The 17730-nt window shown below is 41.0% G+C and overlaps 1 protein-coding gene across 1 annotated transcript in view; it reads right to left on the bottom strand.

The window, feature by feature from the left end:
• Positions 1-495: 495 nt before the first annotated feature.
• Positions 496-17730, bottom strand: part of LOC306639840 (uncharacterized protein) — a 52556-nt gene continuing 35321 nt past the window's right edge. Inside the window, exons 5-8 of the mRNA XM_079103543.1 lie at positions 3988-4117; positions 3066-3157; positions 1196-1334; positions 496-786 (exon numbers count right to left, since the gene is read on the bottom strand). Coding sequence (XP_078959669.1) covers positions 648-786; positions 1196-1334; positions 3066-3157; positions 3988-4117 — 500 coding nt within the window. The 3' untranslated portion in view covers positions 496-647. The remainder of the gene's footprint in view (positions 787-1195; positions 1335-3065; positions 3158-3987; positions 4118-17730) is intronic.

The raw sequence follows: 17730 nt of genomic DNA, 5'->3' as shown, positions 1-17730 counted from the left end.
GTGTGTCTGTGTTTTGTCAATTTTCCTACCCTAGTAGAAAAAGTTGGGGAATATTCCTATTCTACTCTCTGGAATAGTTTGTACAAAATCAGAATTATTCACCTTTCTGAAGGAATAAATTTGTCTACAGAACCATCTGACATATTATTTTCTTTATGGGACGATTCCATCTTTCAAGATAATTGGATCCAGATTTTCATTTTCTTCTGTCTTTGTAAGTTATAGTTTTCTAAGAATGTGTTGATTTTTATCTAGTTTTAAACTTTATTGCTGAAGCTGCCCATAGGATTCTCTAACTATATTTTCCATTTTATACAATATATAATATGGGCTTATGTTGATCCATGTTGTGGCCCGTGTATGAACACATACTTTATTCCCAATTACATTTTTTTTAAACTAGTGCCTTATCTCTTTTTTAAAAAAATCAAGACAGTGATGTTAACTGATCACCCATGGCCAATGTTCCCAGTAAGACCATCATGTGCTCATATTACAGTGACAAATTTGATTTCACAAGCATTTATTAAGCACTTTTATGTGTTCTATATCAAGTACTAGGGATAAAGAATTCAGTAACTAGTTCAACAAATTTCTCTGCTGTAACTTCACAGCTAGATTTCCTGAGAACAGAGAGGAGAAGATGCTCAGTACTTCTTAGGCAGGCCAGCAGGTCTGAAGTGATTGGGGTCTTTGCCACTCCGGCCCCACTCATTGGCAAATTGGTCAGCCTTCGAATCCTCTGCTCCATGGCCTGTCAATCTCTGAATATTCTCTCTGGCATTACTGTAATCAAGGCAGTTGGAAAGAGATTAATCATCAGGCTGAAAAGCAACAGTCCCAACCCTCTCCACTCCACTCCCCTTTCAAAGAACAGCTCTGAGAGGAGTCCAGGAAGGTCAAGGAAAGGCAGGTAAGACATGGCCCTTCCCTGGCACAACCCTACTCAGCCCATGTTGGTCATCTTGACACTGGAAGAACAGCACCCAAGAAGGAGGGCTGGGAATCATTCAGCCACATCAGTCACTCAGGGCCCACACCAAGCACTGTCTCAGAGACAAACTCCAGAGAATGGGCAAGAGGAGGAGGGGCCACAGCCTCCACAGGAAACTTGGCTGCATAGAAGAGAGCCCCCTCCTGACTGCCCAAGGCAGTCAAGTTCTGCTGGCCTGGTATCCCCAGGAATCTGCCTTACCTGATCACTTTAGCAGCCCAGGCACCCCCAGGTCCCCTCTTGGCAGCATCATAGTTCCCTCGGGCATGGAAGTACTTGTCTGAATTTTTGTAATTGGCTTCCCGCATGTCGGAGTAGGCTCGCCACATGTCTCTAGTCCCTGGAAAGAAAAGAAAATTATATAGATGATCATGACCTGGCAAATTAGAGAAATAAAAAGTTTTCAACCATTTCCAAAGATTTCAGCCTTTGACAAAACCCTTGAAAAGTATATTGGCTTAAAAATGAATATTTCTCTACTTTTTACTTCTCTGGGTTAACATAATGAGATTCACACTCAGTACAAGTGTTATTCTGTTTGATTCCATTCTTAGTTCTGTTACTGTTTTGTTTTTGACTGTGTGGTACATGTAAAGAAGACGTGGGATGGTCTTTAAGGAATATTCATAATGGTCCTCTCTCTGGAAAGATCCAGGGAACCTTCTAAGTGGTAGAACACGAGATTCTGAGGGAGGCTGTGACATACATACGACCTCTCCTAACCTAGTCAATGGGATAAAGTCATCCCTATGGGCAGAGTGAGGACAGTTCTATCTTAAGTACATCTGAATGTCCAGGGTATATTTGAGCCTGGATGACTGTCAGAATCCAAACGGAGGTGACAAAGGTGGGTTCTCTAAGAGAGATTTAAATAAACTGAATCAGGTTCAAAACTTCTATGTCCTCTGTAATGAGACAAAAGAACACTGACACAAGGAGTGAAAGATATTGTTAAGAGGTGGGGATGTAGCTCAGCAAAACAACACATGTAGTAGTGTGTGTGAGGCCTGAGTTTGACCCTCAGCATAGCAAAAAGAGAGAGAGAGAGAGAGAGAGAGAGACTTTTAGCTGGGTGTGTGAGAATCTAGATGCATCAATCACAAATCCTTAAAATAATTATTCAGAAAACTAATAATACCTGACTTTTTTTTTTTTTTCAGTACTGGACATTAGACTCAAGGCCTCAGGCATGCTGGGAAAGGATTGTACTTGATCCCCAACCCTAACACCTGAAATTTTAAATACTACATTTTGAAAACAAAATCTTGCTGCTAAGGCTAATGAAGTTTTTTCCCCTGACGGTGGTTTCCTGACCATGTCTCATTCCTAATAGAACTATCAGAGAGGCAATTCATTTCATCGTCTGTTGTGAACAGAGGAACTAGAGTTGCCTTCCAAAGGTACTCCTTCCCAACCAATTGCCATTTCTCAGATAAAGAATGGTGTGTTTATTCACAAATCTCTCACTATCATTCTGGAAACAGTAGATCAAATTGTAGGAAGTCTACCTGAGTTAAATCTTATTCTTCTGTGCGGTTTATCAGGTACCCTTAGGCTCTTGTGTGCCTTGGTTTCTCTACTAAGGGGTAATAATAGTGACTACATCACAGGGATAAAAAGAGAAAAACTAATTCACTTGTTAATACAAAGTTCCTTAAACAGTGTCTATCACATATTAAGAGCTCTGTTAATCTTGGTTGTTATTACTATGTGGTTGAGGCTGCATTGCCTCTGCTCACCCTTCCCACAAACACGAATGGATGGGCAAGACTTAAAAATGAATTATCACTAGGGGGCAGTAGAACCACACTTGTATTAAGAGAACAAACACCACTGAATTCCAGAGCTTTCTACATTGCTGCTGAAAAGTTGCCTCTCAAACCTTAAGTAGCCTCTGGTCTGGAGCCCTATAAAGAGTGACAAAGGTGGCCAGAATAGCTCCAGGAACTACTACAATTAAAAAACATTTTCCTTTTCTATCCAGTTGTGGCTTTGCCGGTGGGGATCTCTGCCCGGGTGAATCCTTGAGACAACCAGATGTAGCCTTCTATGCCCAACCTTTAGTCCTTACCTTGACCAGCTTGCTTGAGGAAATCGACCCAACTTTGGCTTTCAACTCCCAGGACCAGGAAGCAAAAAATGATGCCAATTAAAAGCTTCATCCTGCTGCAGAGTCAAGGAAACAAAACCAAGAATGGTCCATGTTTTGTTTGGGGTTTTTGTATTTTATAATATTGATCCATAATTACATTCCAATAATAAAGCCCAATCAATTTATTCACAAACCCAAGTGAATGCATGTGTGAGTGTGTGTAGATAGATGAGAGGTAAATAGGTTTTCGAAGGGTATGATTCCTCATTTTCATCTCTCTCATTAGAATCCCAGTGTCTTAGAGATTGCAATGTACTGTTAGAATAAACCACTTTTCATTTTAATCATTACTTATCAGCCCTAAACCTCCACTGTACAGGAAATTTCCAAAGAGGCATTTGGGGATTTGTTACTAATACACCTCTCTGTAATATGAGATGAGTTAAATAAGCAATGAATATTTGTAGAATGCCTGTTCTAACCATCACTGAATTCACACAGACACACACAACAAAACTCTACCCTGAGCCGGCATGGTGGCACAAGCCTGTAATCCCAGCCGCTCAAGAGGCTGAGACAAGGGGATAGCAAGTTCTAAGCCAACCTCAGCCATAGTGAGGCACTAAGCAACTCAGTGTCTCTAAATAAAATACAAAAGATAGGACTGGGAATGTAGCTCAGTTGTTGAGTGCTCCTGGGTTCAATCCCCAGTACCAAAAAAAAAAAAAAAAAAAAAAAAACCCCAAAAAACTCTACCCTAAAAGTATTCACATCTGGCGAATTTTAATTATCAGAATATTAGTTTTAGGAAGGATGCAGAGAGAGAAAGCTGAGATACAGCACAAGAATGCTGGTGGAGAAAGAATCGTCATAGAGTAAAACTGTCGAAAAGTTTTAGCACCTCACCCTGGGCTGTGGTTCCCGCTGAGTGAAGCTGCTGCTGCCTGTGCCAGCTGCTGGGAAGATGTGGCTGGCGTTTATATACTGGCACTTTCTAACGGAGCAAACCTCTTTTGCCTCTTGCACAATCCCTTTTGGTCAGAACCCAGCATCCAGATCATCGGGATTTTTCTTCACACAGACTTGATTTTCCTGGATGATGCAATCTGGCAACTTTCAGTAGTGCAGTAAGTTGGGGTTTTCTGCCTATTTCCAGTTTTACTTCTGATGGGCAAAGTTTTTCTCCCTCCCCACAATAATGCACTAACGATTTGCTGTAAAGGGTAGTCAATATTGGAAAAATAGCTTTGATCTTGTGAAGGATGTAAGAACACAGAACAAATGGAACAGCTGGGTTAACCCCACTGCAAAGGATATGAACTGGGACTTAGGATACAGTGTAGAAAAAGGAGAAAATAGACAACCCAGGAAAATTAAACTGTTAGCATCCACGTAGATGTACTCGGCACTGGGAAAAGGAATTCTCCAAATGCCAGTGTATTCGTGCTCAGTTGCTATTGAAGATCACATGGCAGGTTATATCTGGAGGATGCTATAATCCAGGAACGTTTAACAGTAGTATAGAAATTTGCTACAAAGTCAAGTAGATATGGCACATGAAAGAGATGAGCAGGAAATGATCCACTGGCTACTAATTATCAGAATGGTAGATTCAGGAAGACAGCAGAGAGCTGGGATGCAGCTCAAGAATGCTGGGAGGGTGCTGTCGTAGTCAGGAAAGCAAGACTGGGCTTTATTATGTGAGTTTAGTAAGATTATTTTGGGAAGAAATTTCATGCATACGCTATCAAGGGGCTAGAGTCCATGGTCTGCTCATTTATCCCATCCCTACCTCTTCATCCAAAAGGAAAACTTTAAAGAACACTACCTGGAGAAGATACAACAATGTGTGTATAAGTGGCAGAGATGATGAGGAAACCCAGAGGACATGAGAACTTGTCCTTCTCACAGTAAACCCTGGACTGGAAGCCTGAGGAAAGCATTAGGGCAAGTAAGGCCCAGTCTAGGGTGTGATAGCTCAAGATTTTTGCCTAGAATAGAGAAGAGAAAGTGGACATTGCATTGGAGATAATAGTAATCTTTAAGTCCGATGCAAGCAAATCACGGAGACTTGATAAGAACAGATACTAGAAGATGACATATAATGACTAGGCAGGAGATGGGACTTACACTCAACTAGTAACCCAGAGAAGAATAAATATGAAATGCTTTCAATTTTGTTACAAGAATAGAGAAGTTATGAGTTGGATATCAGAAAGAGGATGCAGGATGAAGCAAATCAGCTTGGAATGAAGGAAATCAGGCCAAGATTGACACCTTGTTTGAGAATCATTGTCTTATGTTAGAGACTGTTGAAATTAGGAATGATGCCGCTTCCTAGGTCTGGGCCTCATTTAAAAATTTTTAGGCACAGTGAAATGAAAGTTATAAGGCAGATAACTGTCAAAGAAATTTTTCTGTCCCTTTGGTTCTTATCCAAGGTAATGATAAACAATATTTGGATAGTCCCTACACAAATTCCATTCCTTGGAAAGGTGGGGTTCCCTGTAGTTCAAGTAAGCTCCGGGCTGTCTTGCTCACTTGGTCCGAGGTATAGACAGGGGTAGGGGATGGAGAGGAGGAGTGTTGTCAACTATGCACAGTCAAGTCATGGGCATGCTTCAGGGAACAGCTTCACAGGGAAGGACATATTATATCCAGATTCCTTTTTTCCTACTTTCCTGGAGATAGAAATTGTGGCCAGCAACAATATCTGGTCACAATTATTTTATTCCCTTAAGACCCTTTGATGTGGGAAAACTGCTGTCCACTTTTTCATTCATTTGGGTAGTTCTCTTCTTTGATAAAAATAGTAGAAAGCAAGCCAGTACAATTTCTAGATGCCAGGAGGAACTCTTCATGGAAGCTTTCACAAGCATTGAGTGTTCTCTTCCTTTATTACTTAATGTGTTCTACTTCGCAGAAAGGGACACAGTTCTTTGCAGGGCCATGCTTAGAATAATTTACAACAAAGGCATTCAGCTATTTTCTCTTGTTTTTCCTGAAAGAGAGAGAGGTATTAGAGTCTCCAGGTCTGCAGGGAATTTCCCAGGACTTTACTCCGAGAAGCCAAGTGTCCTGGTTTGCATAGAGTAGTCTCTGTTGATGCCTATTATTCCAGCTTAAATAATAAGAGTAGCACCTCCTCTTACTCTTAAAAAAATCTGAGTGTGAATAATAAATTAGTAGAAATTCTTCACTGGGAGCCATGTGTGACCAGGCTGCTTGAGAGGCCTAATTCACACATTTTTTCTCTTCCCATTAATTGAAGTATAAGAAGAGAACACCAAGGCTTAATTCTATTAAAAATTAGAAAAATAAAAATCAGAAAAAATAAAGAAGTCCACATGGCTAGAGATGGCATCTCAGACACAAGCCCCAGTCTTTGAGGGCCAGCAGGAAGAAAGATGGAAAACTCCCTAAATATAAGTAAGGAAAATAATGATCCTACCTTGTGAAGTTGTGAGATTAAATAATTAATGCTAAAAGGGTTTTGAATTAGTTCTGGATGCATATAAAACACTTAATGAATTTTAGTTCTTCCAGTTTAACCAAGAAAATACATAATAATTTATACTTTTCAGAAGGCATAAAGATTAATGAAAGTATCTTCTCAGCAGCAGATGGAAGCTTCAGGAAAATAGACCACATGTTATGCCACAAAGTAGCCCTTACTAAATGCAAAAAAATAGAGATACTACCTTGTGTTCTTTTAGATCATAATGGAATGAAATTAGAAGTCAATGACAAAATAAAAAAACAGAGATTACTCCAACACCTGGAGACTAAATAATATGCTATTGAATGAACTATGGATAACAGAAAAATCAGGGAGGAGATAAAAAAGTTCTTAGAGGTAAATGAGAACGATGATACAGCATATCAAAATCTCTGGGACACTATGAAAGCAGTACTAAAAGGAAAGTTCATTGCATGCAGCACATTCAAGAAAAGAATAAAAAGTCAACAACTAAATGACCAAACATTACAGTTCAAAGCCCTAGAAAAAGAAGAATAGAACAACACCAAAAGTAGTAGAAGAGAGGAAATAATTAAAATCAGAGCTGAAATCAATGAAATTGAAACAAAAGAAACAATTCAAAAAATTGACAAAGCAAAAGGTTCATTCTTTGTAAAAGTAAACAAAATAGACAAACCCTTAGCCACACTAACAAAGAGGACAGAAAAAATTCAAATTACTAAAATTTGTGATGAAAAAGGAAATATCATAACAGACACCACTGAAATACATAATATAATGAGAAGTTACTTTGAAAATTTATACTCCAACAAAATATAAAATACTGAAGACATCAACAAATTTCTAGAGACATATTAGCCTCCCAAACTGAACCAGGAGGACATACACAATTTAAACAGGTCAATTTTAAGCACCAAAATAGAAGAAGCCATCAAAAGCCTTCAAACCAAGAAAAGCCCAGGACTAGACAGATTCTCAGCCAAGTTCTACAAGACCTTCAAAGAAGAACTCATTCCAATACTTCTCAAAGTATTCCAGGAAATAAAAAGGAGGGTACCCTACGAAACTCATTCTATGAAGCTAATATCACCCTCATACCCAAACCATACAGACACATCAAGGAAAGAAAATTTTAGAACAATATCTCTGATGAATATAGACACAAAAATCCTTAACAAAATCCTGGCAAACCGAATCCAAAACCATATTAAGAAGATAGTGCACCACAATCAAGTGGGGTTCATCCCAGGAATGCAAGTTTGGTTCAACACCTGGAAATCAATAAATGTAATTCACCACATCAATAGACTTAAGGTTAAGAATCATATGGTTATTTCAATTGATGCAGAGAAAGCATTCGATAAAATACAACACCCCTTCATTCTCAAAACACTAGAAAAAAGGGGGATAGTAGGAACATACCTCAACATTGTAAAGGCTATTTATGCTAAGCCCACAGCCAACATCATTCTTAATGGAGAAAAACTGTAAGAATTCCCTTTAAAAACTGGAATAAGACAGGGATGCCCTCTTTCACCACTTCTATTCAACATCGTCCTTGAAATACTAGCCAGAGCAATTAGACAGGCTAAAGAAATTAAAGGGATATGAAAAGGAAAAGAGGAACTCAAGCTGTCACTATTTGCTGATGACATGATTCTCTATTTAGAGGATCCAAAAAACTCCAGCAGACAACTTCTAGACCTCATAAATGAATTCAGCAAAATAGCAGGATATAAAACCAACACACATAAATCTAAAGCATTTTTATACATAAGCGATGAAACATCTGAAAGGGAAATTAGGAAAACAACTCTGTTCACAATAGCCTCAAAAAAAATAAAATAAAATACTTGGTAATCAATCTAACAAAAGAGGTGAAAGATCACTACAATGAAAACTATAGAACATTAAAGAAAGAAATTGAAGAAGACCTTAGAAGATGGAAAGACCTCCTGTGTTCTTGGATAGGCAGAATTAATATTATCAAAATGGCCATACTTCCTAAGGTGCTATACAGATTTAACAAAATTCCAATTAAAATCCTTATGCCATTTCTCATAGAAACAGAAAAAGCAATCATGAAATTCATCTGGAAGAACAAAAGGCCCAGAGTAGGCAAAGAAATTCTGGGCAGGAAGAGTGATACAAGAGGTATCACAATACCAGACCTTAAACACTACTATAGAGCAATAATAACAAAAATGGCATGGTGTTGGCACCAAACTAGATAGGTAAATCAATGGAACAGAATAGAACACATGGAGATATACCCACATAAGTACAGTCATCTCATACTAGACAAAGGCGCCAAAAACTTACAATGGAGAAAAGATAGCCTCTTCAAAAAATGGTGCTGAGAAAACTGGAAATCCATATGCAGTAAAATGAAATTACACCCCTGTCTTTCACCCTGTACAAAAGTCAACTCAAAATGAATCAAGGATCTAGGAATTAGGCCTGAGACCCTTCACAAAATAGGAGAAAAAGTAGGCCCAAATCTCCATCATGTTGGCTTAGGACCAGAATCCTTAACAAGACCCCCATAGTGCAAGAAATACAAGCAAGAATCAATAAATGGGATAGATTCAAACTAAAAAGTTTTTTTCTCAGCACAGGAAACAATCAATAATGTGGAAAAAGGGCCTATGGAGTGGGAGTAAATCTTTTCCACATACTTCAGACAGAGCACTAATCTCCAAAGTTTATAAAGAACTTAAAATACTTTACATCCAAAATACAAAGAACCCCAATCAATAAGTGGGCTAAGGAAATGGGCAGATACTTCACAGAAGAAGATATACAGGTGATCAACAAATATATGAAAAAGTGCTCATCATTCCTAGTAATTAGAGAAATGCAAATTAAAACCATCCTAAGATTTCATCTAATTCCAATTAAAATGGCTATTATCAAGAGCACAAGCAATAATAAGTGTTGGTGTGGACGTGGGGAAAAGGGCATACTCATACATTGCTGGTGGAGTTGCAAATTGGTGCAGCCACTCTGGAAAGCAGTATGGAGGTGGGGTGGCAGGGGAAAGAGAAGAATGAAGAAACTCTGGATGGTGTAGAGGAAAATGGGGTGGAAGGGGGTGAGGGACAGAAAGATAGTAGAATTAAACAGACAGTATTACCCTATATATATGTATGATTACACAGATGGTGTAAATCTACATTGTGTACAATCATAGAAATGAAAAGTTGCACCCCATTTGTGCACAATGAATCAAAATGCAGTCTGTAAAAAAAAGTTTTTAATAAAAAAATTAATGAAAGTAAAATTATGAAGGCAACACATTATTACTGATCAGAATTACAGTTTTATTTTATTACTTTTTTATTTCACATTTTTATTGGTGCCTTATATTTGTATATTATAATGGAATTTCTTGTTACATATTTGTACATTTCTACTTTTTAAAAGGCTGTATTGAGACTCTGTGCCTACTAGAAGAAAATGTAGGCCCAAATCTCCATCATGTTGGCTTAGGAACTGACTTCCTCAACAAGACTCCTAAAGCACAAGAAGTATAATCAACAATCAATAAATGGGATCGTATCAAACTAAAATGCTTTTTCACAGCAAAGTAAACAATCAAGAACATGACGAGAGAACCTATAGAATGGGAGAAAATCTTTGCCACCTGCACCTCAGATAGAGCTCTAATCTCCAGGATATTCAAAGAACTCAAAAAGCTTAGCACCGAAAACAAAACAAAACAAACAAACAAACAAACAAAAACCCAATCAATAAATGGGCAAAGAAACTGAACAGGCACTTTATAGAAGAAGAAATATGAATGGTCAACAAATACATGAAAAAATGCTCAACATCTCTAGCACTTAGAGAAATGAAAATTAAAACTACACTGAGATTCTATGCTACCTCAGTCAGAAAGGCAATTATTAAGAATACAAGGACATGCCAGGCACAGTGGCACACGCCTATAATCCCAGGGGCTCCAGAGGCTGAGGCAGGAGGATTGTGAGATCAAAGCCAGCCTCAGCAAAAAACAAAGCACTAAGCAGCTCAGTGAGACACTGTCTCTAAATAAAATAAAAAATAGGACTGGGGATGTGGCTCAGTGTTTGAGTGCCCTGAGTTCAATCCTTGGTATGCCCCTCCAAAAAAAAAAGAATACAATAAATGTTAGTGAGGATGTGAGGAAAAGGGTACACTCATACATTGCTGGTGGAACTGCAAACTGGTGAAACCACTCTGGAAAGCAGTGTGGAGGTTCCTCAGAAAACTTGAAATGAAACCACCATTTGATCAAGTTATCCCACTCCTTGGTATATACCCAAAGGACTTAAAATTAGCATACTACAGTGATACAGCCACATCGATGTTTATAGCAGCTCAATTCACAATAAATAAGTTACGGAACCAACCTACGTGCCCTTCATCAGATGGATGGATAAAGAAAATGTGGTATATATGTGCAATGGAATATTACTCAACCATAAATAAAAATGAAATTATGGCATTTGCAGGTAAATGGATGGAACTGAAGACTTTCTTGCTAAGTGAAATAAGCAAATCCAAAAAAAACCAAAGTCGAATGTTCTCTCTAATATGCAGATGCTAACACATAATGCGGGTAGGGGAATGAAGGGAATGGAGAGAGAAGGGAATAGGAAAGACAGTAGAATGAATTGGACATAACTTTCCTATGTTCATATATGAATACCCAACCAGTAAAACTTCACATCATGTACAATCACAAGAATAGGATCCTAATTAATGTAAGTTATACTCCATAAAACGTATAATGTGTCAAAACATGCCCTATGTCATATATATCTAAAAAGAACAAAAAATAAAATAAAATAATAAAAAGGCTGTATTATATATTTCAAAAATTTTAAAAGAATAGATTTTAAGTGTTCTCATTACAAAAAAAAAAAAAAAAGAGGTAGGTGAGGTGATTTGGTATGTCAGTTAGCTTTAATAGACAAAAGGAAAGAGCATACTATAAAAAGTGAATTTGTTGTCATCACGCTCCTTATATGGATTAAAGTTGAGGGATCCTCATATCCAAAAGGTTGACTGGGTGCTTTTTGACTGGTTGTGTAATCTCCTGGGTTTTTTTTGTCTATTTTTTGTGGAAAACTGACCTGTTTTAAATTTTAATTTGATTATGTGGCACCTAGTATAAGTAACACCATTCAGATTGGGTCTGTCTGTTAGGGCCTTAATGGTCTCCTCTAAATTGTATTTGAAAATTGAATGAGCAGCTACTGCAAAAACAAAACCTCAGCACCAGAAAGGCTGGTGTCCCCACTCTGCATCACTCAATTCACTGAGGGAGATTAAAAGAAAATATCTCCTTCAAACAACAGAAGAAATGAAGAAATGCTTATGTAAGCTGTTGGTTGTATGTCTGCATTTTCTTCCCCACTGAAGGGAAAATGGGTTAACAAGGCTGCAGCCATTATTCTGCACCCCCCACACCATTTTACAACCTAGATTGTTAGCCTGCAAACTTCCTCATCAGTCATTGGTCTGATCGTTATCAGCCCAGGAACTTCCACTACTTAAGAATAGCTCCCACACCATTCTCTCTCTCTCTCTCTCTCTCTCTCTCTCTCTCTCTCTCTCTCTCTCTCTCTCTCTCTCTCTCTCTCTCTCTCTCTCTCTCTCACCCTTAAGGGCAGACACTCTGCTCATCTGCTTAATAAAATCTCTTGCATAAGTTCCTGCATCTGGAGTGGTTTTCTGGGTGCTTTCATTGGTGCTGTGACTCAGATGGGCTCTTCTATTCACCGCTTAGGTGAGTGGACTTCCATCTGACACACCAGACTCCCAGATGCTGGTCTCACCTTCTATTTGCCCAGAAACCCAGTTCTACATCCACCACCAGCCTTCAGATTGGTGAGTTTTCCCCTAGGTCGACTTTAAACACTCCTCTGCTGACCTGAGACATGACCCTTGATCATCTGGCACCCTCAAGGCAGTTGAGGAATGGGGATTCCCCCAGCCACGACTTTTACAGCTACGGCTGGCCCCCTTAGTGGACCTTATCTGATGGGTGGGTCCCCGGTGTTTATGGTGGAGATTTTCTCCCTGGGTTGAGACTCCTCTTCAGTTTTCCTCTCCAAATTCCTGGTGCCAGGTCCTCAACCCCCTTGGCTTTTGCCTGGCAGCACACACTAATAGGAGTGACAACTCTCAACATCGTGCTGCCTCCTCATCTCCAGCCAACTAGTCTGTGACCTTGGGATGCCTTGGACATTGACTTGGCTATTTATCAGTCTCCACCATGAGATCTGGGTCCTCCATTCTGGCAGATTCACCCCTGGATTTTCTATTAGACAATCTTAAACCTCTTCACCTGACCCCGAGCTTAAAGCCACCAAAACTTATTTGCTTGTATAATGATATTTGGCCACAATATCCTTTAGATAATCAATCCAAATGGCCAGTTAATGGCACCTGGATCCCAGTGTTCTACAGGACTTATACAACTTCTGTGAGTGAGCAGGCAAATGGAAAGAGATTCCTTACCTTCAAGTTTTCTCTTTCTTATGCACTAAACCTGATCTTTGTTTTTCCTGCAAACCTGAACACCTCCCTTTGACAATGAAACCTTCACTTCCCCCCTGCTTCTTTTCCCCCTCCTAATCCCCCCTCCTCCTCCATCTTTGACCCGGCTAATGAACCACCCCCATACTGGTCCCCTGTGGCAGAGTTTCCCTCTGGCAGTCCCCTCTGGCCCCTGCTCTTCCATCTTCCTCGCCCAATTCTGTTTCTGCTTTCACTCCTCCACCCAGCCCCCTCAGTCCTCCCATCACATGGTCCCACACAAATTTTCTAGCCTCCCTACTAGAGGTGGCCTGTATGGAGGGAGTGATCAGAGTCCGTGTTCCTTTCTCACTCTCCAATCTTTCCCAGATAGAGAAGTGGCTAGACTCCTTCACCTCCAATTCCATAAACTTCATTTAGAAATTTCAGTATCTTATCCAGTCTTATGACCTTACCTGGCATGACATTTATATGATCATGTCCAACACCTTGATCCCTGAGGAGCACAGGAGAGTCTGGGAACAGGCATGCAATTATGCAGATAAGGTTCACCAGGCGACCCTGGCCCACCCCACTGGGGCTGAAGCAATACAAGATAGGGAGCCCCAGTGGGACTATAACAAGGGGACTGGGCATCTGCAGTGAGACAGGTTCCAAACCTCCATCCTTGCGAGTCTCCAAAAGGCCACCATTAAACCCATTAATTATGATAAACTTCAGGAAGTAATACAGGACAAAACTGAAAACCCATCTGCCTTTCTGAGTCACCTCACAGAGGCCATGCTCAAATGTACTAATCAGGACCCTGAAACTCTGAAGGGATGACAGCTACTCATGACTTATTATTTTTCCCAAAGCTACCCAGACATAAAGGCTAAATTGAGGTGGTTGAACAGGGAACCTCTTACCCCACAGCCAGAGGTTCTAGCAGTAGCATTCAGAGTATATAATGGAAGGAAAGAAAAAAATAAAACCTAAATTGCCAAAGGCTAGCCAAAGGCTTTTAGCCAACTAGACCTGCCCAGCCAGCCACTACCAGGGAACCCTAGATCCCAGAAGACCTCCAGGCCCATGATTCAAGTGTGGAAAAGAGAGAGGGCCACTGGGCATGAGCCTGCCCTAACACTTGGCAGCCCCCAGGTCCTTGTCCAAAATGCCACCAACCAGGACATTGGGCAATGGATTGCCCTGGTGCTCAGAGAAGTGCCAGGTCACCCTTTCCCCCTTCTTCCAGTGACTTACTGGGATTGGCAATGGGTGACTGAAGGGGCCCACGATTTCTACACCTGATGACCATCACTGCTCAGGAGCTCCAGGTGACCCTTATGGTGGCAGGCAGGCAGCTCCCTTTCCTTGTAGATACTGGAGCCTCCTTTTCAGTGCAGTGGGAATTTTGGGGACCCACTTCCCCTGCCAAACCCTCTATTGTCAGGGTAAAGGGAAAACCATACCACCCCCTACAAATCCCTCCAATAAGTTGCTATATTGAACAAATCTGCTTCACGCAATCCTTTTTGATAATTCCTGTATGTCCCATTTCCCTCCTAGGAAGAGAAATCCTAACCAAATTGGGTGCCTCTATTTCCTTCTCACCCACCATGCACCTCCACCAAGACTCCTCTGCTATTCCTCTCCTCATAACTTTGCAGGAATATACAACTCAGCCTGAGTCTTCATATCCCCTCCTCCCTCCCTTGTTGACCCCAAAGTCTGGGACACCCACACACCCTCTGTAGCCACATGCTCACCTGTACTCATTCTCCTGAAGGACCCAACATCTTAGCAAGCCCAGGCTCAATATCCCCTTACCCAAAGGAACCTTAGGGCTTCAATCAGTCTTCCAGGATTTAATGCAGAAAGGCTTCCTGCACCCCACCAACTCACCTTATAACACTCCCATCCTGGCTGTTAAAAAGCCTAATGGATCTTACCATTTGGTGAAAGATCTCTGCATCATCAACTCAGCAGTTGTCCCCATCCTCCCCATTGTGCCCATCCCATACACTTTGCTTTCCTCTATCCCCTCCTCCACCACATACTTTTCTGTGTTGGATTTGAAGGCTGCCTTTTTCACTGTCCCTCTGCATCTGACTTACAGGATCTCTTTGCTTTCACCTAGATTGACCCTCTCACTCAAATTTATTCTCAACTGACCTGGACAGTTCTCCCACAGGGATTTCAGGACAGCCCTCACCTCTTTGGCAAAGCACTGTCTCATGATCTCGCCTCTCTTACTTTTGTTTCCTCCTTCCTTGTACAGTATGTTGATGATCTTCTATGTAGACCCTTTCTTGAGGACCCCTAAGGAGACACTATTAAGCTTCTAAATTTTCTGACTGACAGAGCGTATAGGATCTCTCCAGCAAAGGTACAACTTTCCCAACTTCAGGTTATTTACTTAGGAGTCAGCCTCTCACCTGGATTTAAGGCCATCAATGTAGAGAGAAAAGCATTGTTGCAGGACATGCCCACTTCATCTACCAAGGAAGAAATCTTTTCCTTCTAGGGTTAGCAGGATATTTACAATCCTGGATCCCAAATTTTTCCATCCTGGTGGCCCCCTTGTATGAGACTTCAAAGAGTGCTCCCAATGAAACTCTCCTCAACCCTGTGGAAGCCCCTTTCCAGACACTAAGGAAAGTCCTTCTTCAAGCCCCAGCCCTACACATCCCTGACATCACCAGACCATTCTACGTGTTTGTCTCTAAGAAAAGTGGGTTTGCTCTGGGGGTCTTAGGACACATGTTTTGTCCCACCTTTGGTCCAGTGGCATAACTATCATAAAGGCTAAACCCTACCATAATAGGCTGGGCACCATGTCTTAGGGTATTGGATGAAGCATTTGTCTTAATCCAGGAATCAAAAACTTTCCTTTGGGTCTCCCACTGAAGTCCTCTCACCTCATCATCTGTCCAAGCTTCTTACTTATAAGGGTCTGCAAACTCTACAATCCTGTTGGGTGTTAGTTTTGCAAACTGCTCTTATTGAGAATTCTTCCTTTTCCTTTAAGACATGCCCTCCTTTAAATCCAGCCACCCTCTTACCCCTAACTTCCAACATACATGCTTCAGCAACCAATAGCTGCCTTGAGATTCTGGAAGAGTTACTCCCCTGCCCCTCCAATGTTCAGGAGAGGACCTTACACAACCCTACTTTCATATGGTTCACTGATGGGAGCTCTTTTCTCCATGAAGGGATCTGATGGGCTGGATATGCCATTGTCTCCCTGGAAAAGGTTGTAGAACCAGGACCATTACTTAACAACACCACTAACAAACAGGTGGAACAAATCATCCTCACCTGCACATTCACCCTCGAAAAGGGAGAATCCCTCACAATCTACATTGACTCTAAATATGCTTTTCATATTATCCTTTCCCATGCTGCTATTTGGAAAGAGAGGGGCCTTCTTACCACAAAAAGAAACCCCATCATCAACTCTAGCTACATCCTAAACCTCCTTGAGGTTCTTTGCCTTCCAGCAACCATAGGCCTTGTACATTGCCAAGCCATCAGACAGACCAATCATTCATCTCTTTGGGTAACAACAAGGCAGATGAGGAGGCTAGAAGAGTGGCCATATCATCAATATCAGCCCCTATCATAACTCTTCAGATCCCTTACCTCCATCGCTCCCCAGCAGGGAGGTACTTTCCTACCTCCACCATCTATTCAACCTTAACCTTTCTTTGCTCTCACAATTCCCTAACACTCATTTGCAACTATTCTCTTCTGATATCTCATTTCTGAAGGAACTCTCCTCCACATGTGAAGTTTGCCTACAAACCAATCCTACAGTCATCAGACCCCCCAGTTTTCCAAGTCACTAGGCCCATGGTGCCATTCCAGGGGTAGACTGGCAACTTGAATTCACTCACATTCCCATGGTAAGAAAATCTAAATACCTTTTGGTCAAGGTAGACACCTTCTCAAGATGCGTTGAAGCCATCCTCACCTCCAACAAAAGGGCACTGTCTCTACCTTCATCCTTCATGAAATCATTCCTCACTTTGGAGTGCCTGCCTCCTTCTAGTCAGATAATGGGCCTGAATTCATCTCTTGAGTTTCCCAACAACTTCTCAAGGCTCTTGGAGTCCCTTGGCATTTCCACATTCTCTTTCATCCAAAGTCATCGGGTAAAGTAGAAAGAACAAACTGAACTCTTAAAAATGTCTTAACCAAACTTTCTTTAGAACTTTGCCTTGACTGGGTCAAACTCCTGCCTCTTACTCTTCTTTGTCTTTGCTCACTCCCAAAGAAATCTGCCAGTATCTCCCCTTTTGAGCAGATGTACAGTCATCCCATCCTTCCCCCTGGGATAATGCCCTTTCCTATCCCTATTCCTTCTCATATATTTATTCCTTTCCTAAACCACATTCAGGTTATCCTATGGGGTTATGCTGCCTCCTCCCTGCCTAGACTCTTGTCTGGCCTGCTGCCTCAACCTCTTCAAATAGGATACCAAGTTCTTACCTCTTCTCCTCAGGAGACTACAGCCCCTCTATCTCCCAAATGGCAGGGACCGCATATGGTGTTCCTGGCTATGCCAACGCCTGTCAAGATGTGAGTTTTACAGTGATGGCTACACATTTCTCAGGTTAAGATCTACTCTCAATCCACAAACTCCTTTCCAGT

The sequence above is a fragment of the Sciurus vulgaris genome, assembly GCF_902686455.1.
Source record: "Sciurus vulgaris genome assembly, chromosome: 11".
In the NCBI taxonomy this organism is placed as follows: Eukaryota; Metazoa; Chordata; class Mammalia; order Rodentia; family Sciuridae; genus Sciurus; species Sciurus vulgaris.
This window is presented reverse-complemented; position numbering and strand designations above follow the sequence as displayed.